This window comes from Paroedura picta, chromosome 7 (genome assembly GCF_049243985.1).
Source record: "Paroedura picta isolate Pp20150507F chromosome 7, Ppicta_v3.0, whole genome shotgun sequence".
Lineage (NCBI taxonomy): Eukaryota > Metazoa > Chordata > Lepidosauria > Squamata > Gekkonidae > Paroedura > Paroedura picta.
The window spans coordinates 114,899,770-114,915,330 of NC_135375.1; the positions used below are offsets into that span (position 1 = coordinate 114,899,770).

Genomic DNA, 15,561 nt, shown 5'->3' on the forward strand with positions numbered 1-15,561 from the left:
CTTGCCTCTGCGTCGCCCCCCCCCCCACCCCGAGTGCCTTGAGGGACCCCTGCTTGGCTTCCATCGTCCGATGATGGGTTTTGCCTGCCCAGGCTGCTCCTAGACTAGCCAGGGGATCTCAGAGGCACAGGAGAGGGTGGTCAGTTACACATCACTGGGCCTGCCCTAGATTCCAAGTCAGGGTCAAGCCTTCTTAACTGTGGGTCCAGCAAAGAGCTTCTGGTGGCAACCTGGACACAAAAAGCATCAATGTAACCCGATCTCTTCCCCAGGTGACATCCGGAGACTGTGAGCATATGAAAAACAGGAGTCATGGCTCTTCTTGCCCCCGAATCCTGAAAGACGTGGGCTTCGCAAAGGCAGAGGGGCAGCCCCAGACACAACCTCCCGCTGGAAAGCAGCTCCGGCTTGAGCAGGTGGCCGCACCACAGGCTGGCACACGCCCCGTCCCCCCGTGCCCCCCAGCAGAGGGCCAAACACTTCCTTGAGAACAGGCCCTCCAATCAGAGGCAGTGCTGGCTATTCCTGAGGGAGCCGGGCTGGGAAGACAGGGCCAGGGAAGAAGAGGCCGGAGGGATGACAGCCCCCCTGGAGAGCTCTGGCCAGAAGCCGTCGGGAGGAAAAGGCAGCTTCTGGCCAGGCGCAGCGGTCCCTCCCAGATGAGGTCTAGGGGATAAGCCATGTTTACAGACGTAGCCCGCACTCAGGCCCTGAGAACGCCAAAGTTTATTGCAATGTCCAAGGCACAGAAATCTGCTCTTGCTCACTGGCAGCTGCCGCACACCTCGATGGCCGCCTGGAGCCCAGTCGGCCCTTGATCTCGAGGGCAGCTTTTCGTCCATAGTTTCCTCGGACAAGGATGGCAGCAGCCTTCAAGCAGTCTGGGCCGGGAGGGCGGACCCTGGCCCATGCAGGAGGCCTGTCTCATGCGCTACATCCAAACTCGCCTCTTGTTCTCAAAGAGGCTTTTCAACAGGGACACCTGGAGAAAGGAGACGACCAGCAGCACGCTGAGGTTGACGGCGGACCAGAAGGTGACTCTGCTGAGGTTGCTCTCCTGCAGGTTGCGGTCGCGGGCCTCAAAGGCTCTCAGGAGGGCCTGCATCTGGAGACTCCTTTCCAGGCGGCTCTTCACCGTCTCAATGGATCCCTAGAACAGCAGACCGGAGAAAGACTGCTCAGAGAACCCTTGGATGGACTCGCCCGGAGAGAGAAAGACACAACGACGTTCGGCTAGAATTTGAATCCTATGGTCTGCTATAGTACCAGGTAGACCAGGGGTAGTCAAACTGCGGCTCTCCAGATGTCCATGGACTACAATTCCCAGGAGCCCCTGCCAGCGAATGCTGGCAGGGGCTCCTGGGAATTGTAGTCCATGGACATCTGGAGGGCCGCAGTTTGACTACCCCTGAGGTAGACTATGCCATAAACTGTGTGTGAAGCAATTACTATGTACTATGTCCATATTGTGAACATGCAATGAAACACTGTCATAACCTGATTGTTAACTTCATATGAACCAGGGGGAAAGAATATCTCTGAAGAGCAGGTTTTTACCTCAGAGAAAAGGTTTCTGTTAAAGATTGGGTTTGACTGTTCCCTACGATGAGAGCAAACATGCTCAGTATGACTGCAGAAGATGGCAGACCTTGTTATTTGAAATAAGAAGAGAATAAGAAATTGCTGTCACCTGGCAGCTTTTACACCGGTTTCTCACTGGGCTGAACAAACTCTGACTCGAAGATTAGTGTATGTTGGCCAACTTCCACCAAAGGATCTCATCCTGTTATATTTTTTCCTCAGCTGAGGCATTGACAGACATCAAAATCCCAATATTTCCCTCAATATTTTCACCATCAAACCCCATCATTCCCCCTCCCCCGCCCCCAGCCAAGGCCTCTGACGTCAGGCCTTCCTGCGGACTGGCCTTGGACCCCTTTGGTTGAATGTAGGGGTCCCCAACGAGGTGCCCACCACCACTTCAGCACCTGCTAACACCTGTTCTGGCGCCCACCAAGTGGGCAGAGGCGGGGGGGGGGGGGGCTTCTGCCCAGCAAGGCTTTCGATTGGCTATGCAGTTTTTAAAAATGTTGCTTGAGCAGCACCTGCCACCCCATCACAAAGACCTTCTCTATACGACTGGAGGCAAGCTCTGGGAGTCATATCGGGGCTGGCTCTGCCTCTGCCTCCTGCGGCACTCCTTCTGAAGCAGCCATTTCGCAGCAGGACCCAATCCACGGGGCCAGAATCCCAAAGGTGCCCGGGACTCCAAAAGCTTGGGTCCAATAATATTGCACTGTGCATGGATTTGGAGATGTGCTCCTCAATTCCAACATCAGTGCTAGAAAAATTTCCTCTGTCCTCAGCGCCCCCCAGCTCTCAGCCCACCTTGATGTCCTCCATCTTAATGTCGAGCGTCTCTTCTGGCTCTGCCATTTCTGCCCAGCCGGCTAAGTCCTCGTCCTCCTGGGGGCTGTCAAAGATCAGTTCAAAGAAGACGAGCTTCTCGGAGAGGGTGCTGAAGGAGTTGTCAAAGCAGAGCTTGTAGTCCCCCATCTCGGTGGGTTCAATGCTGCCGGCGGGGAAACAGAAACCAACAGGGGGGCAAAGTCAAGAAGGCTTGCACGAGAAAGGCACGCGTCTTGAGTTGTGAGTGTCCTGCATTCTGCAGGGACTAGTCAACCTGTGGTCCTCCAGATGTTTATGGACTACAATTCCCATGAGCCCCTGCCAACGTTTGCTGGCAGGGGCTCATAGGAATTGTAATCCATGGGCATCTGGAGGACCACAGGTTGACTCCCCCTGAACTAGATGACCCTGGAGGTCATCTAGGATTCTTCCACTTCAGCCACATCATCTCTATCCTCTCCGTAAGAGCTTGCTTTTAGGTTTGATTTCTCTTACAGGATTCTGTCCTCGAGAACGTGATTTATACCAGCGGGCTCCAATCTTTTTAAGGCTGTGGGAACCTTGCCAAAATGGTTACAAATATTTGGTTAAATGGTGTTCAGGCTTTGAGGAGCCTTGGAACCAGCTGGAAGTGATATCAGTGGGCCATGCTAAAAGAGGATTGGGGGGGGGGAGAAAGGAGGCAGCAGGCGTCCAGGCTCCACCCCTTTCCCAGGTGCGAGAATGCCCCCCCAGGTCAATGGAAGTGGCCAGCTCCCTGCTTTCATGGCAATACTGGGAATGTGGCCAAGTACAGGGAATGGCACCTAAACCATGAGACCAACTCCTCCTCCAAGCCCTTATTAGAAATATTAAACGGAACAACACAGGCCCAGGACAGATCCCTGGGGCACTCCACTCATCAGTCCTCTCCAAGAAGCTGACGAGCCATTTACAAGCACCCTTTGGATGCGATCTGCCAACCAGTTCTCGATCCACCTAACAGAAACAGGATCCATACCACATTTTACCTTGTTAATAAGAATGTGGAACCTTATCAAAAGCCTTACTGAAATCAAGCCAAACTATCTCCACAGTTATCCGCCCGCTTGGTGTTTTGTTTCGGAGTGCAGACTTCCTACCTGGCGAGGCGGGTTTAATTCTTTGCTCCCCGACATGCAGCCATCTGGGTGACCTTGGGATCGCCATGGCACTGAGAAAGCTGTTCTGACCGAGCAGGAATATCAGAGCTCTCTCAGCCCCACGTCCCTCACAGGGTGTCTGTTGAGGGGGGAGGAAAGGGAAGGCGACTGGAAGCCACTTTGAGCCTCCTTCGGGTACAGAAATGTGGCATATAAGAGCCAACTGTCCTTCTTCTTCTTCTTCTAAACCCGGTCCTTATATTTGGGTTCCCGTTATTCTTTCGAGGGGCAGCTTGATTGGCCACCGAGTGAAACAGGATTCTGCAACAGACAGACCACTGGCCTAGTGGCCTGATCCAGCATGTCTGTTACGTAATGCCATCCTAAGCAGGAAAGGGCTGCTCTGAGTAACACCATTTGAGTTTTAAAAATACTTTAAAAAGTAAGATAACTTGCATATCTCGATAGGCCCTTTTATATTCCAATAGGTGTTACTCTAGCAGCAAAGGTGGTGGTGGTGGGGGGGGGGGGCTTGCACCTACAATGAAGCAGAATCTTTACCCTCATTGGTCCAAATTCCTCCTGGAAGGAAGCCTTCAATAGCTGCAGGAACTGGACTGGCTTTCCAGGGGACCTTGGGGAGCCTAAGCTGTCACGAGAAATCCCTGGGAATTCATTCCAATTGTTATGTCTTTATCTATTTGGGACATATAATAGAGTCATATGGTAGATTGTGAGTTGTGGGTGTCCTGCATAGTGCAGGGGGTTGGACTAGATGACTCTGGAGGTCCCTTCCACCTCTATGACTCCATGATTCCATATGTTTAAGGCATAATGGTATGGAAAACCAGTCTACTTGATTTATGCCGCATAATATTTTATATTGTATTATGCTATGCAATATTGCATAATATTGTATTACTAGATTGAAAGCCCGTGCTTCTAGGCCTGAGGGGAAGGCCTGCTTCCCCCCTCGCCCTCCCTTCCTTCGGCATGGCCTTCTGCTCGGGCCTAGAAGCCCATCCTGGGTCCCTTCGAGTACCCGAGGGGAAGGCCTCCGTCTTTACTAAGGAGACCAGATATCCCTCCTTTGGCCGGACCGACCCAACTTCACAGGCTTTGTTCTGGGTCCCGTCGCATTTTCAACACGTCCCACCTGCCCTGCCCTGCCCCCCCACCCCCACCCCACGCACGCCCGGCCGGCCAGCCGGCTGCTGGATGTCAGCTGGGCGAGCGAGGCAGGGCGTGCGGGCCGGCTTCCCACCACCCGAGGGAGCCACTTTGGGGATCCAAGCCCAGCCGCTTGGTTGCTGAGTGGCCTATCTGGGAGGGGCCTGGACGGCAGTGTTTATGGGGCGGGGGTCCAAGCCCCTTCCTGCCCCTTTCCACCCTTGCCAGGGCTGCCTTCACCTCCTTGGCTTGTCTGGGCGCTGCGACTCCAACAACGCTCCTCTAGGGAGCCTCCGGGGCGTGGAGGAATGGGGAGCAGAGAGGCGCAACAGCGGTGTCAGGGTGGGAGGCGGCCTGGCAGGGCCCGCGGAAATGACGCCGCCTTGTGAGCCGTGAGGAAAGTGGGACTCCGGCTCCTTCCTTCCCGGCGGTTGGAGCAGGCGGTGCCTCTCGCGGAAGGAACAGCAGAAGCGGCTGCTGCAGGGGGTGGGGGGGCGCGGGTCGCCCTCCTCTTCCTCCCCAAAGGCAGCTGGACGGCGGGAAAGAAGGCGGCGGCCCGTGAAATGGCGGCGCCAGTGAGAGTCGTGTGGCAGTAGCTTGGGGGGAGGCGCTGGTGAGGAGCGGAGCTGCCTCCAGTGTGATGGGTGGGGGGCTGCCAGCTGTTTGTGCCCCCTCCTTAGGCTTGGCGACAAAAGAGTGGCCCGTCCTTCGCCCGCCTACTTCTCCCCCCCCCCCCCCCGTCACACAAATCTTTCCACATGGTGTTCCAGGCCGACTTTCCCTTTCTGTTGTGTCTTCCATATGTACAGTAACCATCTAGTGTTACGCATGGCAGGATCCCTGCCTTATGGCTTGGCACACTGTACTCCTTAACCAATACTGCAGTGCGACAGTCTAGACTTGGGAGCAAGCTCGACACAGGACAGACCAAGTCACTCTGGCAGGGCAATGTCAGAGCAGACTCCATCTTCGGAACCAGGACAAGCCCAGGCTTGTTCTCAGCTACAGGTTTGGAAATCCAGGTGCCCCCATGCCCTACTCTCGACTCCCCCCCCCCCTTCTGCTGGCTCAGAAAGGTGGGGCTGAGAGAGATCGGAGAGAACTGTGCCTGGCCAGGGTCAATTCCTCACTCGTTCTCCCCTTCCCCATGTAGTGACTGTCCTTGGTCAGTCATAGTTCTCTTAGAGCTCTCTCCTACCCGAAGGAGGCTCAAAGCGGCTTACAGTCGCCTTCCCTTTCCTCTCCCCACAACAGACACCCTGTGGGGTGGGTGAGGCTGAGAGAGCCCTGACATTACTGCTCGGTCAGAACAGCTTTATCGGTGCTGTGGCGAGCCCAAGGTCACCCAGCTGGCTGCATGTGGGGGAGTGCAGAATCGAACCTGGCATGCCAGATTAGAAGTTCGCACTCCTAACCACTACACCAAACTGGAAATAGTAATAGTATTTCATTTTTATACCCCGCCCTTCCCTGCTGGCTCAGAAAGGTGGGGCTGAGAGAGATCGGAGAGAACTGTGCCTGGCCAGGGTCAATTCCTCACTCTTTCTCCCCTTCCCCATGTAGTGACTGACCTTGGTCAGTCACAGTTCTTTTAGAGCTCTCTCAGCCCCACCTACCTGAGCCATGCTAGCTCTCACTGCTCTGTGAGTCTGATCAAGGTTGAGACCTCATGACATTTTTCAATGGCTTGAAGATAGTGGTGGTATCTCCACGGCAGCCCCCTCCCCCGGCAGCAGCCGTAGGGTTGGGCCTCCCCATCTCCTCTTCCTCCCTGCCCCTCCTCTTGCTCTCCATCTCTGGCCCCCGAGCCCTCCTGACGGGAATTTCAGGCTGGACGGGGAAACCCCTCTCCTGTCACAGAGAAGCAGGGGAAGCCCTGCCTGGCAGCATTCCCCTGGGCGGGTGACGGGCCCCTGCTGCCAAGGGAGTGCACGGAGGGTGGAGATGCGCATCCCATGAAGATCTGGATCCCAACCCTGTGCAGGGGCCTCCCAAGATTCAGGGCCCCCCAGAGTCTTCTCCTGCCCTGAGGGGAGGCTCCGTGGCAGGCTGGAGGGGGCTGGGGAAGAAGCCCCACTGGGCCTCCTTGGAGGGTCCCCAGGCCTGTGGGGAAAGACAGGGCACAGCGGGGGTGGGGAAGAATACCAACTCCCCACTCGGGCCACGGGTGCAGACTGGCTGCCCGTGGGCCTGTCACCTCTCTCAGCCTAGCCTACCTCCCACGGTTGCTGTGAGAGAGGAGAGGAGAAGGACATGAGCCATTTCGGGCCCCCATGGGGGAGGAAGGCAGGCAGGCCAACGAAGCCCATAAAATAAGGAAACGGAAGAGGTTGTCATCCAGAAGAGTTTCAGACCTCCCTACCGGCAGCCCCCATGCCCAAACGCTGCCCCTAAAGCGACTGGGGAAAAATCCCTAAAGCCTTTCCTATAACAAAGTTTTATTACTAAGACCAATGAAATGCCAGTAAAATTGCCAGTGAAATGCACCAGCAGGTCTTCTCATGCACAATCTCAACCGGGGCGACCAGGCGCTGGCTGCTTCCCAAGCAGCAAGGAGGCAGCCTCCCCAATTTCGGGTGCCCATGCTCAGTGCGCCTCTCAGTAGGGGTCTGGTTCAGGAGCACGGTGCAGCATGCTACATGGAAACACAGGGTGGACCTTTTTATGAGTCGTAGGCAGAGAGAGCTCCACCGCCACCTCCTTAATGATACGGGAAACTGTAAATGGCCCCACGGACTGGGAGCCTGCGTGATCTCCTGGGCCATCGAGCCCAACCCCCTGAGCTAGGCAGGGCACTCCCAAGTCTCTTCAACACCTCCCAGGTCACGTGTACACACTCATCACTCATTTTTGAATATATTGAGATGTCTTTAAACCAAACCAAGACCCCCTTGCACAACAGATTGTGCAGGACCTCGTCTAGGAGATTCATTCATACTCCTGGACTGAATGTAGTCAAGATCCTACCCAGTCCTCACTGTCCCAAGAGCTCCTTGACAAGCGGGAGAGGGTAGACATTGGAGGTGCAAATGGCCTTGAGCCCCCAGGAATCCGTGCCTGGTCGCAGGGACCCCGATGTTTCCTTCACAAACATCAAACTTGGTGCGGAGTTTCTGCAGCTCTGGAACCCCCCTTGGAGCTGGGATCAGGGCCGCCATTCAGGAGGCATTGCCCCCCGCCTGGGGGACCCTGGCCGTGGGGGCTCTTGCCTCCAAGGCCACGGCCGACGTCACACCTTCTTCCTCTATTTCACCTGCGTATTTCCCCAGACTGCGTTGGGCATATGCCCTGGCCTTCCCTTCCTTTCCCAGGAACAGCATTGCTGTAGCCCCCAATGGATCGTCCAGCTGGGCTTTGGATTGCGGCTTCATTTCAACAAACTCCCATCGCAGCAACGTCTCCACTTCAGGGCTTCTGTGTCGACCCGCCTCGGTCCACTCACCCAGTTCCTTGGCGGTCCCTCATGTGCAGCCCCTGGCTTCTTCCAGCTCAGGGTGCTCACCACCACTGCAGGTATGAGCATCACTTTGGAGTCCTGCCATGCCCCCTGCTTTTGGGAGGTCAAAGGGGAGCCTGGCCATGTCCTGGAGCCACTGCTGCCATGTCACTTGGCCCCTGGGCAAAAAGAAGAGCCTGAAGACCCAGACCATGAGGCCTGCTGGCTCGCCAGGGGCCTCAGTGGCCATGAGCCAAGGTAGGCTGGGGCAAAATCCGCAGGGTGCCCATTGAGGGGTGAGGGTGGTAGGTGGGGGTGCAGTGAAACTGTACTGAAAGTGCCTTCTTCGCCAGGCGTGAAGCTGGGAAGGGGTGGAGAAGCTGCCCCTGCCCAGGAGGGCTCCAGGGCCCTTTCCCTCCCTGATCCCTGGAGCTTCCTGGATCTGCATCAATGTCCGTTGAGCGTTCCTTAAAACCCCTGCGCATGTTTTGCTCAAGCACGGCCACCCAGATCTCAACTCTCCTCGCTCTGTTATTTTACAGCTCCCGCTAGTGGCCTCCAGTAAAAGGGGCCACAGAGAGTAATAGGTAATCCCAGAACCACCCCGAGTTGAAAGAGGCCATAAAGGGCCACCCCGGTCGAGCCCCCCCTCCCCCCCCCGGGTCTCACAAGCCACCTCGTTCTGGAGGGCAGTAAGTTCTTACAAGGATGGGAATTACCCCTGATTCCCCTCTCCCCACGGCACCCCACGGAGCCCCCTGAAATGTATTTATTTATTTTGCAAAATTTGGATCTGCCTTTATAGCCTCACAAAGGCCACCAGGCACCGAAAAACGTACATAATAACACCATTTATTAAACCCAATCAAAAAGGCACCATTGAATCAACTAAAAGTACTACATCTACATCTACGTATCTACAAACCTTGTCTAAAGAACATATTTACAAAGAGTCCCATTTGTGCTCAGACGTTTCTCAGCCCCGTTCTGGGTGCACGCGCCCCCGGTGCTTGCGGATCCAGGCCCTAAGCCGGCCGCCAAGACGCCTCCTTCTCCCGTCTTCTTCCGCCACTGGGCTAGGCTCTGGCCGCGGCACACAGCTACACCGGAAGACCTGGCGGACCCACGTGGAGATCCACCGCCGGGGGGTGGCCGGAGCCGCTGGGGTGCCCACGTCCTCCTCTGCCGTGGCCCCGTCCAGACCCTGCAGGAAGGAGAGATGCCACAGGCTGACCTCGGCCTCAGGCCCTGACTGTGACTCTGGGGCCGCGGCTCCAGGGAGGGACGTGGGCTCTCCCCCCAAGTGGCTGGGGGTCCCAGGCGGGCTGCTCAGGTGGGCCTGGCCTGTGGAGTGTGGAGCGGCCAATCTCTAAAGCAGGGAGGGAGGGAGGGAAGGGGGAGGGAGATGGTTTCAGGGCTATACTCCAGCCTGCCCCCTGACCCATTGGGCCCATTCAGGGGGGTGGCATTTGCTGGAGGCAAAATTGGCCATGCCTTCCGGGGCCTTTTTGCTAGAAGGCTGTGTCAGCAGAAGATCGGGCTGACTGAATTGGACCAGTTTGTGGAAGAGTGCCAAGTAGCACCCTTGCATGCAGGAGCAGTCTATCTCTGAGTGCCTGGAGTTGGGCGCAGGCAGCCAAAGAGGGCCTGCACCTTTCCCTGACAGACCCGGGGGGCTACTTTCAGAATGCAGGAAAGGGCCAGGGCGATGTGAGCGGGAGGCCCCCTCTGGTCATCCCTGTCTTTTGAGTCCCACGTCCCCCTTCCTCAAACCTTCCAGAACTTGCCTCTTGGCTGAGATGGGGTTAGCACCACCTACCTCACTGTTGATCGCTTCCCCGCTGGGGGTGGCCTCCAGTCCTCTGTCCCCCACGCTGGCTCCAGCCGGAGCTCCCTCATCTTTCCTGCCAGGGGGCTGGGGAGGGTCCGCAGCCTCGCACAGAGTGCTGATGGTGCTGTAGGCGGGTGAGGAGGCTCTGGAAGACCCGGAGTCCTGGAGGCCCAGGAGGTGGGAAAGGTCTCCCTCCGTTGTGCTGTCTTGAGAAGACTCTGGCTGGGGGGTCCGGGGGCTGTCAATCTCGCAACTGTCAAGGCTGTAAACCGAGGGAACCTGGAAGGGAAACATGATTTTAAAACCAGCGAGTGCTTTGGACGGTGCCGGGGGAATCTCGGAGTCAAAGTCGTACTCAGGGAAGGGAGGAAGCCCGGATCCATTTCCCATTAGCTCTGGTGGAGAAGGTCTCGGGTGTTAGGAGCCAGGGGGGAACGCAGAGCTGGACGGTCGCAGCAGATGTTCCATGGGAAGTAAGGCCCATTTCTCCAGGGTCAGAGGCCACAATCTGCATGCTGAAGGTCCTGGGCTCCCTCTAGAATTAAAGGCTCTCAGGCAGCAGGCATGGTGAGAGGGCTGTCACTGCCTGCAGAGCTGCTGCCAGTCAGAGCTGGCAATATTAAAGCCGGCAGACCAAGAGGCTGACTCTGACTCAATCAGCTCCAGGGGTTTCTGGAAGGTCCCATCGCTCAATGGTCAGGCACCATGTATTGCACATGCCATGAAGATCCCGGGGGCAGCTGGGGAGTAGCTCCTGCCAGTCAGAGGAGAGGAGACAACCGGGATGGCCAGCTGGAGTCTCCTTTGGCAGCTTCCCAGGAAGGTGGGGGTGCCCTCTCGTCCATCCTATGGACCAGGCACTCTCATGTATTTGGAAGGAATGGTTTTCCTTAGGTGAGTTTTCAACATGGTAAATTGTTCCTAATCACTTGGTGCATTTAATGATAGAAATAAGGCTTGTCAAATGTCCAGTGGTGGCTTCTCATCTCATTGCCCTGCCTCCCTCCCTGACAGGATCTTGCCTGCCCACTGAATTCTTCTCTCATTCCCCACAGCCCCTGAACCGACCGGCTTCTCCGCCTCTCCTTTGAAGACTCACCACTATTACATGGACCTCCAGGGGTGGACCGTGTTCTTCTCCTGGCTGAGGCCAGATGTCCTCCTGGGAGCCCAGAGACGAAGCCTCGTCCACATCCCCTTCCTCTGTGAAACCTGGGTTGTCCTGGGACAGCTGTTTGTCAAGTTCATCCATCTGCAAGACCAAGTGCCCAAAGAAGGTTAAAATTATGGCCCGCATAGGAATCATCACAGTTGGCTTTTCATGAAGAAACAAGGATGCACATTTCATTCATATATTTCTTATCTCGTTCATTTGCACGAGTGGGGCAATGTGGTGACTCCGGAGGCCATGCTCTGCATACAGGAATTTTAATTCTGGCCTCACGGGGATCCCCGGTGCCAGGGTACAGCTGATGCTCTAGACCGCGGAGAGGAGACCAGGTTATGGAAACAGGCACTCTGAGGCTACATCTGGCAGCTTCATGGGGCGTGTCCTCCTGGCAGCTGGTTTGCTCCCTCATTCATTTTCTGGACATGGACCTCTAACTGATTTTTCCTTCATTCCTCCAACTCCTAAGCCAGCCTGTCCTTCTGGTGATCTGCCCAGCTTCTGCCTTTCCTATCAAGACTCACCTGCTTTTCTAACAACCTCAGGTACACCTTAAGGCACATCCTCTGCAGAGGACCACACTCCTCCCGGCTGTCAGAAGACAAAGGCCTTTCTGCACCGTCTTCTTTCCCTTCTCTGGACGTATCCTGCCGCACCTCTTCCTCCTCCGGTCTTTCCTGCTGCTGCACCTGCAAAGCCAAAGTGTCCAGAGAAGTTGGACTTTAAGACCCTTCTCAGAAATCCCATTGGCCTTTTTAGCCGCTGAGGCACACTGCTGACTCCTGTTCCATGTATGGTCTACCAAGACTCCTAGATCCCTTTTGCACTTACTACTGCCAAGACAAGTCTCCCCCATCCTATACTGGTGTAGGTGGTTTTTCCTACCTAAATGCAGAACTGCACATTTGTCCCTATTGAAGTTCATTTTGTTCCATTTAGCACACTTCTCAAGCCTTTTAGTTCTCTTCCCCTTGAGGTTCCCAGGTGACCCAATCTGGTGGGAGTGAGAATTGAAAAGCAAGGGGAAAGGCCGCTTGGAGGGATGGATCCAGACCAGATGCAGAGGGCTGGAGGCCCCTCTCCACCCCGCCCCTCCCTTGTGCCTCTCCAGCACCTGGTGTTTTCTTGGGAGACGGCCTCTGAATCGTCAGTGGGAATTCAGGACAGTAGATGAAAAGCTCTCAGAGAGAAGTCCTATTGTGGAGGACGTCCAGTGATGAAGAAATGGCCATTTGGCTCTTGGTCAGAGTACTGATGACACGTAATGGGCACCAAACTGCCAGTTCTTACCATACAATTTATTTATAGTGCCATTCCTCATACGATCCACAGTAGAAGAGCAGATCAGTAGAACGTGACTGCTTTCCAATGTTGTACTTGATGCATAAGACAAGCCCTAATGATGTGAGACTATTGTGACCACTTGAGGCTAAGCCATTTGGGGTCTGGTCCCTTTGGCCAGCCAGATCTCTCTGGCCTTTCCCTGGGCTAGTGGCGTTTCTGTGCATGCAGCCCCCTCAGCCTCCGGACAGAAGGTCACCGTCTCTCTTACCATTCCCTCATCCATTCTTCTGGCAGCTGCTCGAGAGGATCCAGCTCCTGGAAATATAGCAGGGAGATGTGAACCCACAATTCCGCTGACCGTTGAGCCTGGACCCAACTGACCGGGCCAGCGAGGTTCCGAGCTGACATCATCAAAGGTTCTGGATTTGTCCCCTGGGGAAGATTCCGTTCCGACTGGGACTGCCTTGGTCTCCCACAGAACTGCAAGGAAAGAGATGTCAATGCCTAACGCTTGAAGGAGAGCAAACTCTTATTAAAAACCTTTTCATGTTTTTGGCAACCCATTAAATCAGGCTTATTCTGAAGAGCCAGTGGCTAATTCTATGCCATGTACCAGCCCAGACACACACACACACAGACAGATATCCAGCAGGGCATTATGCCAGGAAGCCCCTCCTCCCGAAGAGCCATTTTCTGGAGATCAGTTGGGATTTGGGGACATCTCCAGATTAAGAATGCCATTCTCCAGTTGGGGCTTGAGGATCTCGCGATTAGCGAGGAGCCCAAAACATCTGCTTTGCAGGGTGGACTTGTGCCCTGCTGAGGTCTCTGTCCTCCCTCTCCCACCTCCAGGCCTGCGGGGGAAGAAGCAGGGAGTCCTGAGGGCCAAGGGAACCGGGAAGCCATCTGGGTCTGAGAAGGGCAAAGAACGGAGAAGCAGGGGAAGTAGTAGAGCTCTGTCACAGAGAAGCAGGGGAAGCCCTGCCTGGCAGCATTCCCCTGGGCGGGTGACGGGCCCCTGCTGCCAAGGGAGTGCACGGAGGGTGGAGATGCGCATCCCATGAAGATCTGGATCCCAACCCTGTGCAGGGGCCTCCCAAGATTCAGGGCCCCCCAGAGTCTTCTCCTGCCCTGAGGGGAGGCTCCGTGGCAGGCTGGAGAGGGATGGGAAGAAGCCCCACTGGGCCTCCTTGGAGGGTCCCCAGGCCTGTGGGGAAAGACAGGGCACAGCGGGGGTGGGGAAGAATACCAACTCCCCACTCGGGCCACGGGTGCAGACTGGCTGCCCGTGGGCCTGTCACCTCTCTCAGCCTAGCCTACCTCCCACGGTTGCTGTGAGAGAGGAGAGGAGAAGGACATGAGCCATTTCGGGCCCCCATGGGGGAGGAAGGCAGGCAGGCCAACGAAGCCCATAAAATAAGGAAACGGAAGAGGTTGTCGTCCAGAAGAGTTTCAGACCTCCCTACCGGCAGCCCCCATGCCCAAACGCTGCCCCTAAAGCGACTGGGGAAAAATCCCTAAAGCCTTTCCTATAACAAAGTTTTATTACTAAGACCAATGAAATGCCAGTAAAATTGCCAGTGAAATGCACCAGCAGGTCTTCTCATGCACAATCTCAACCGGGGCGACCAGGCGCTGGCTGCTTCCCAAGCAGCAAGGAGGCAGCCTCCCCAATTTCGGGTGCCCATGCTCAGTGCGCCTCTCAGTAGGGGTCTGGTTCAGGAGCACGGTGCAGCATGCTACATGGAAACACAGGGTGGACCTTTTTATGAGTCGTAGGCAGAGAGAGCTCCACCGCCACCTCCTTAATGATACGGGAAACTGTAAATGGCCCCACGGACTGGGAGCCTGCGTCATCTCCTGGGACGTCGAGCCCAACCCCCTGAGCTAGGCAGGGCACTCCCAAGTCTCTTCAACACCTCCCAGGTTACGTGTACACACTCATCACTCATTTTTGAATATATTGATATGTCATTAAACCAAACCAAGACCCCCTTGCACAACAGATTGTGCAGGACCTCGTCTATGAGATTCATTCATACTCCTGGACTGAATGTAGTGCAGATCCTACCCAGTCCTCACTGTCCCAAGAGATCCTTGGCTAGCGGGAGAGGGTAGACATTGGAGGTGCAAATGGCCTTGAGCCCCCAGGAATCCGTGCCTGGTCGCAGGGACCCCGATGTTTCCTTCACAAACATCAAAATTGGTGCGGAGTTACTGCCGCTCTGGAACCCCCCCCCCCGGGGCTGGGATCAGGGCCGCCATTCAGGAGGCATTTCCCCCCGCCTGGGGGACCCTGGCCGTGGGGGCTCTTGTCTCCAAGGCCACGGCCAAAGTCACACCTTCTTCCTCCATTTCACCTGCGTATTTCCCCAGAATGCGTTGGGCAGATGCCCTGGCCTTCCCTTCCATTACCAGGAACAACATTGCTGTGGCCCCAACACTTGGAGCAGCCAGTGGTACCTCAGGCTTTCTGCCCCAAACTGAGGAACCAGAGAGAGAAGGAGCGCCACAAACTAGATGTATGTAGCTTGTTGCATGTCTGTGCCAAGAGGGCAGGCGGTTTCACATGCTCAGATGCTCCGTTCGTCTCCCGCAGCACCCAGAGGCTGGGCAGGAAGGTGACTGGGTCAAACCATGTATCATCCAGACTCATGGGTCTGAGGGCAAGATCCCCTGGCATTCGATCCAGGCTGCAGCTTCCTTCCGCTTCCTTCTCCACCGGGGCCCCAGTGGCAGAGAGAATGCACGGACGTCATTTTCCACACTTGTCAAGCACTACTGCCTTGACCAGACTGGACACAGTGGAAGAGACCTTTGGCCCCACGGGGTGCTGCAACAGGTCGCCCAGGACTGAGGGGGATTCTGCACTCCTGCCCTGGAGGCCTGCTTGGGTGCTGCCTTTGGCCCCACTGAAGGAGACCGAAACATTGGACTCCCCTGAAGGAGCAAAGGCATCGACTTCCCACCCTTGGGAGGCCGTGTAGACTCAAGGTTACAACAAGGAGAATAAATGAATACTTGAATACATGAACAGGGCCCAGAAGGAGCGGACGAGACTCCAGGGGCAGACTAGCCCAGAATGGTCAGCAAGGCTGATACATGAAAACGCATCAGGGCTTGGGGCAAGACTTGGGAGGTC

At 55.8% G+C, this 15,561-nt stretch overlaps 1 protein-coding gene across 1 annotated transcript; it reads right to left on the minus strand.

The window, feature by feature from the left end:
* Positions 1–709: 709 nt before the first annotated feature.
* LOC143841592 (transmembrane emp24 domain-containing protein 1-like) lies at positions 710–2,592 on the minus strand. Its single transcript, XM_077346070.1, has 2 exons — positions 2,389–2,592; positions 710–1,150 (listed from the first exon to the last, which is right to left on the minus strand). The coding sequence occupies exons 1-2, from the start codon at positions 2,554–2,556 to the stop codon at positions 932–934; spliced, it is 387 nt and encodes a 128-aa protein (XP_077202185.1). The 5' UTR covers positions 2,557–2,592; the 3' UTR covers positions 710–931.
* Positions 2,593–15,561: the final 12,969 nt, after the last annotated feature.

Coding starts and splice junctions, on each gene's coding strand:
- LOC143841592 (XM_077346070.1), bottom strand. CDS start 2,556: ATGGGGGACTACAAGCTCTGCTTTGACAACTCCTTCAGCACCCTCTCC. Junction 1,151..2,388: donor TTAAGATGGAGGACATCAAG/GTGGGCTGAGAG, acceptor CTGCTGTTCTAG/GGATCCATTGAGACGGTGAA.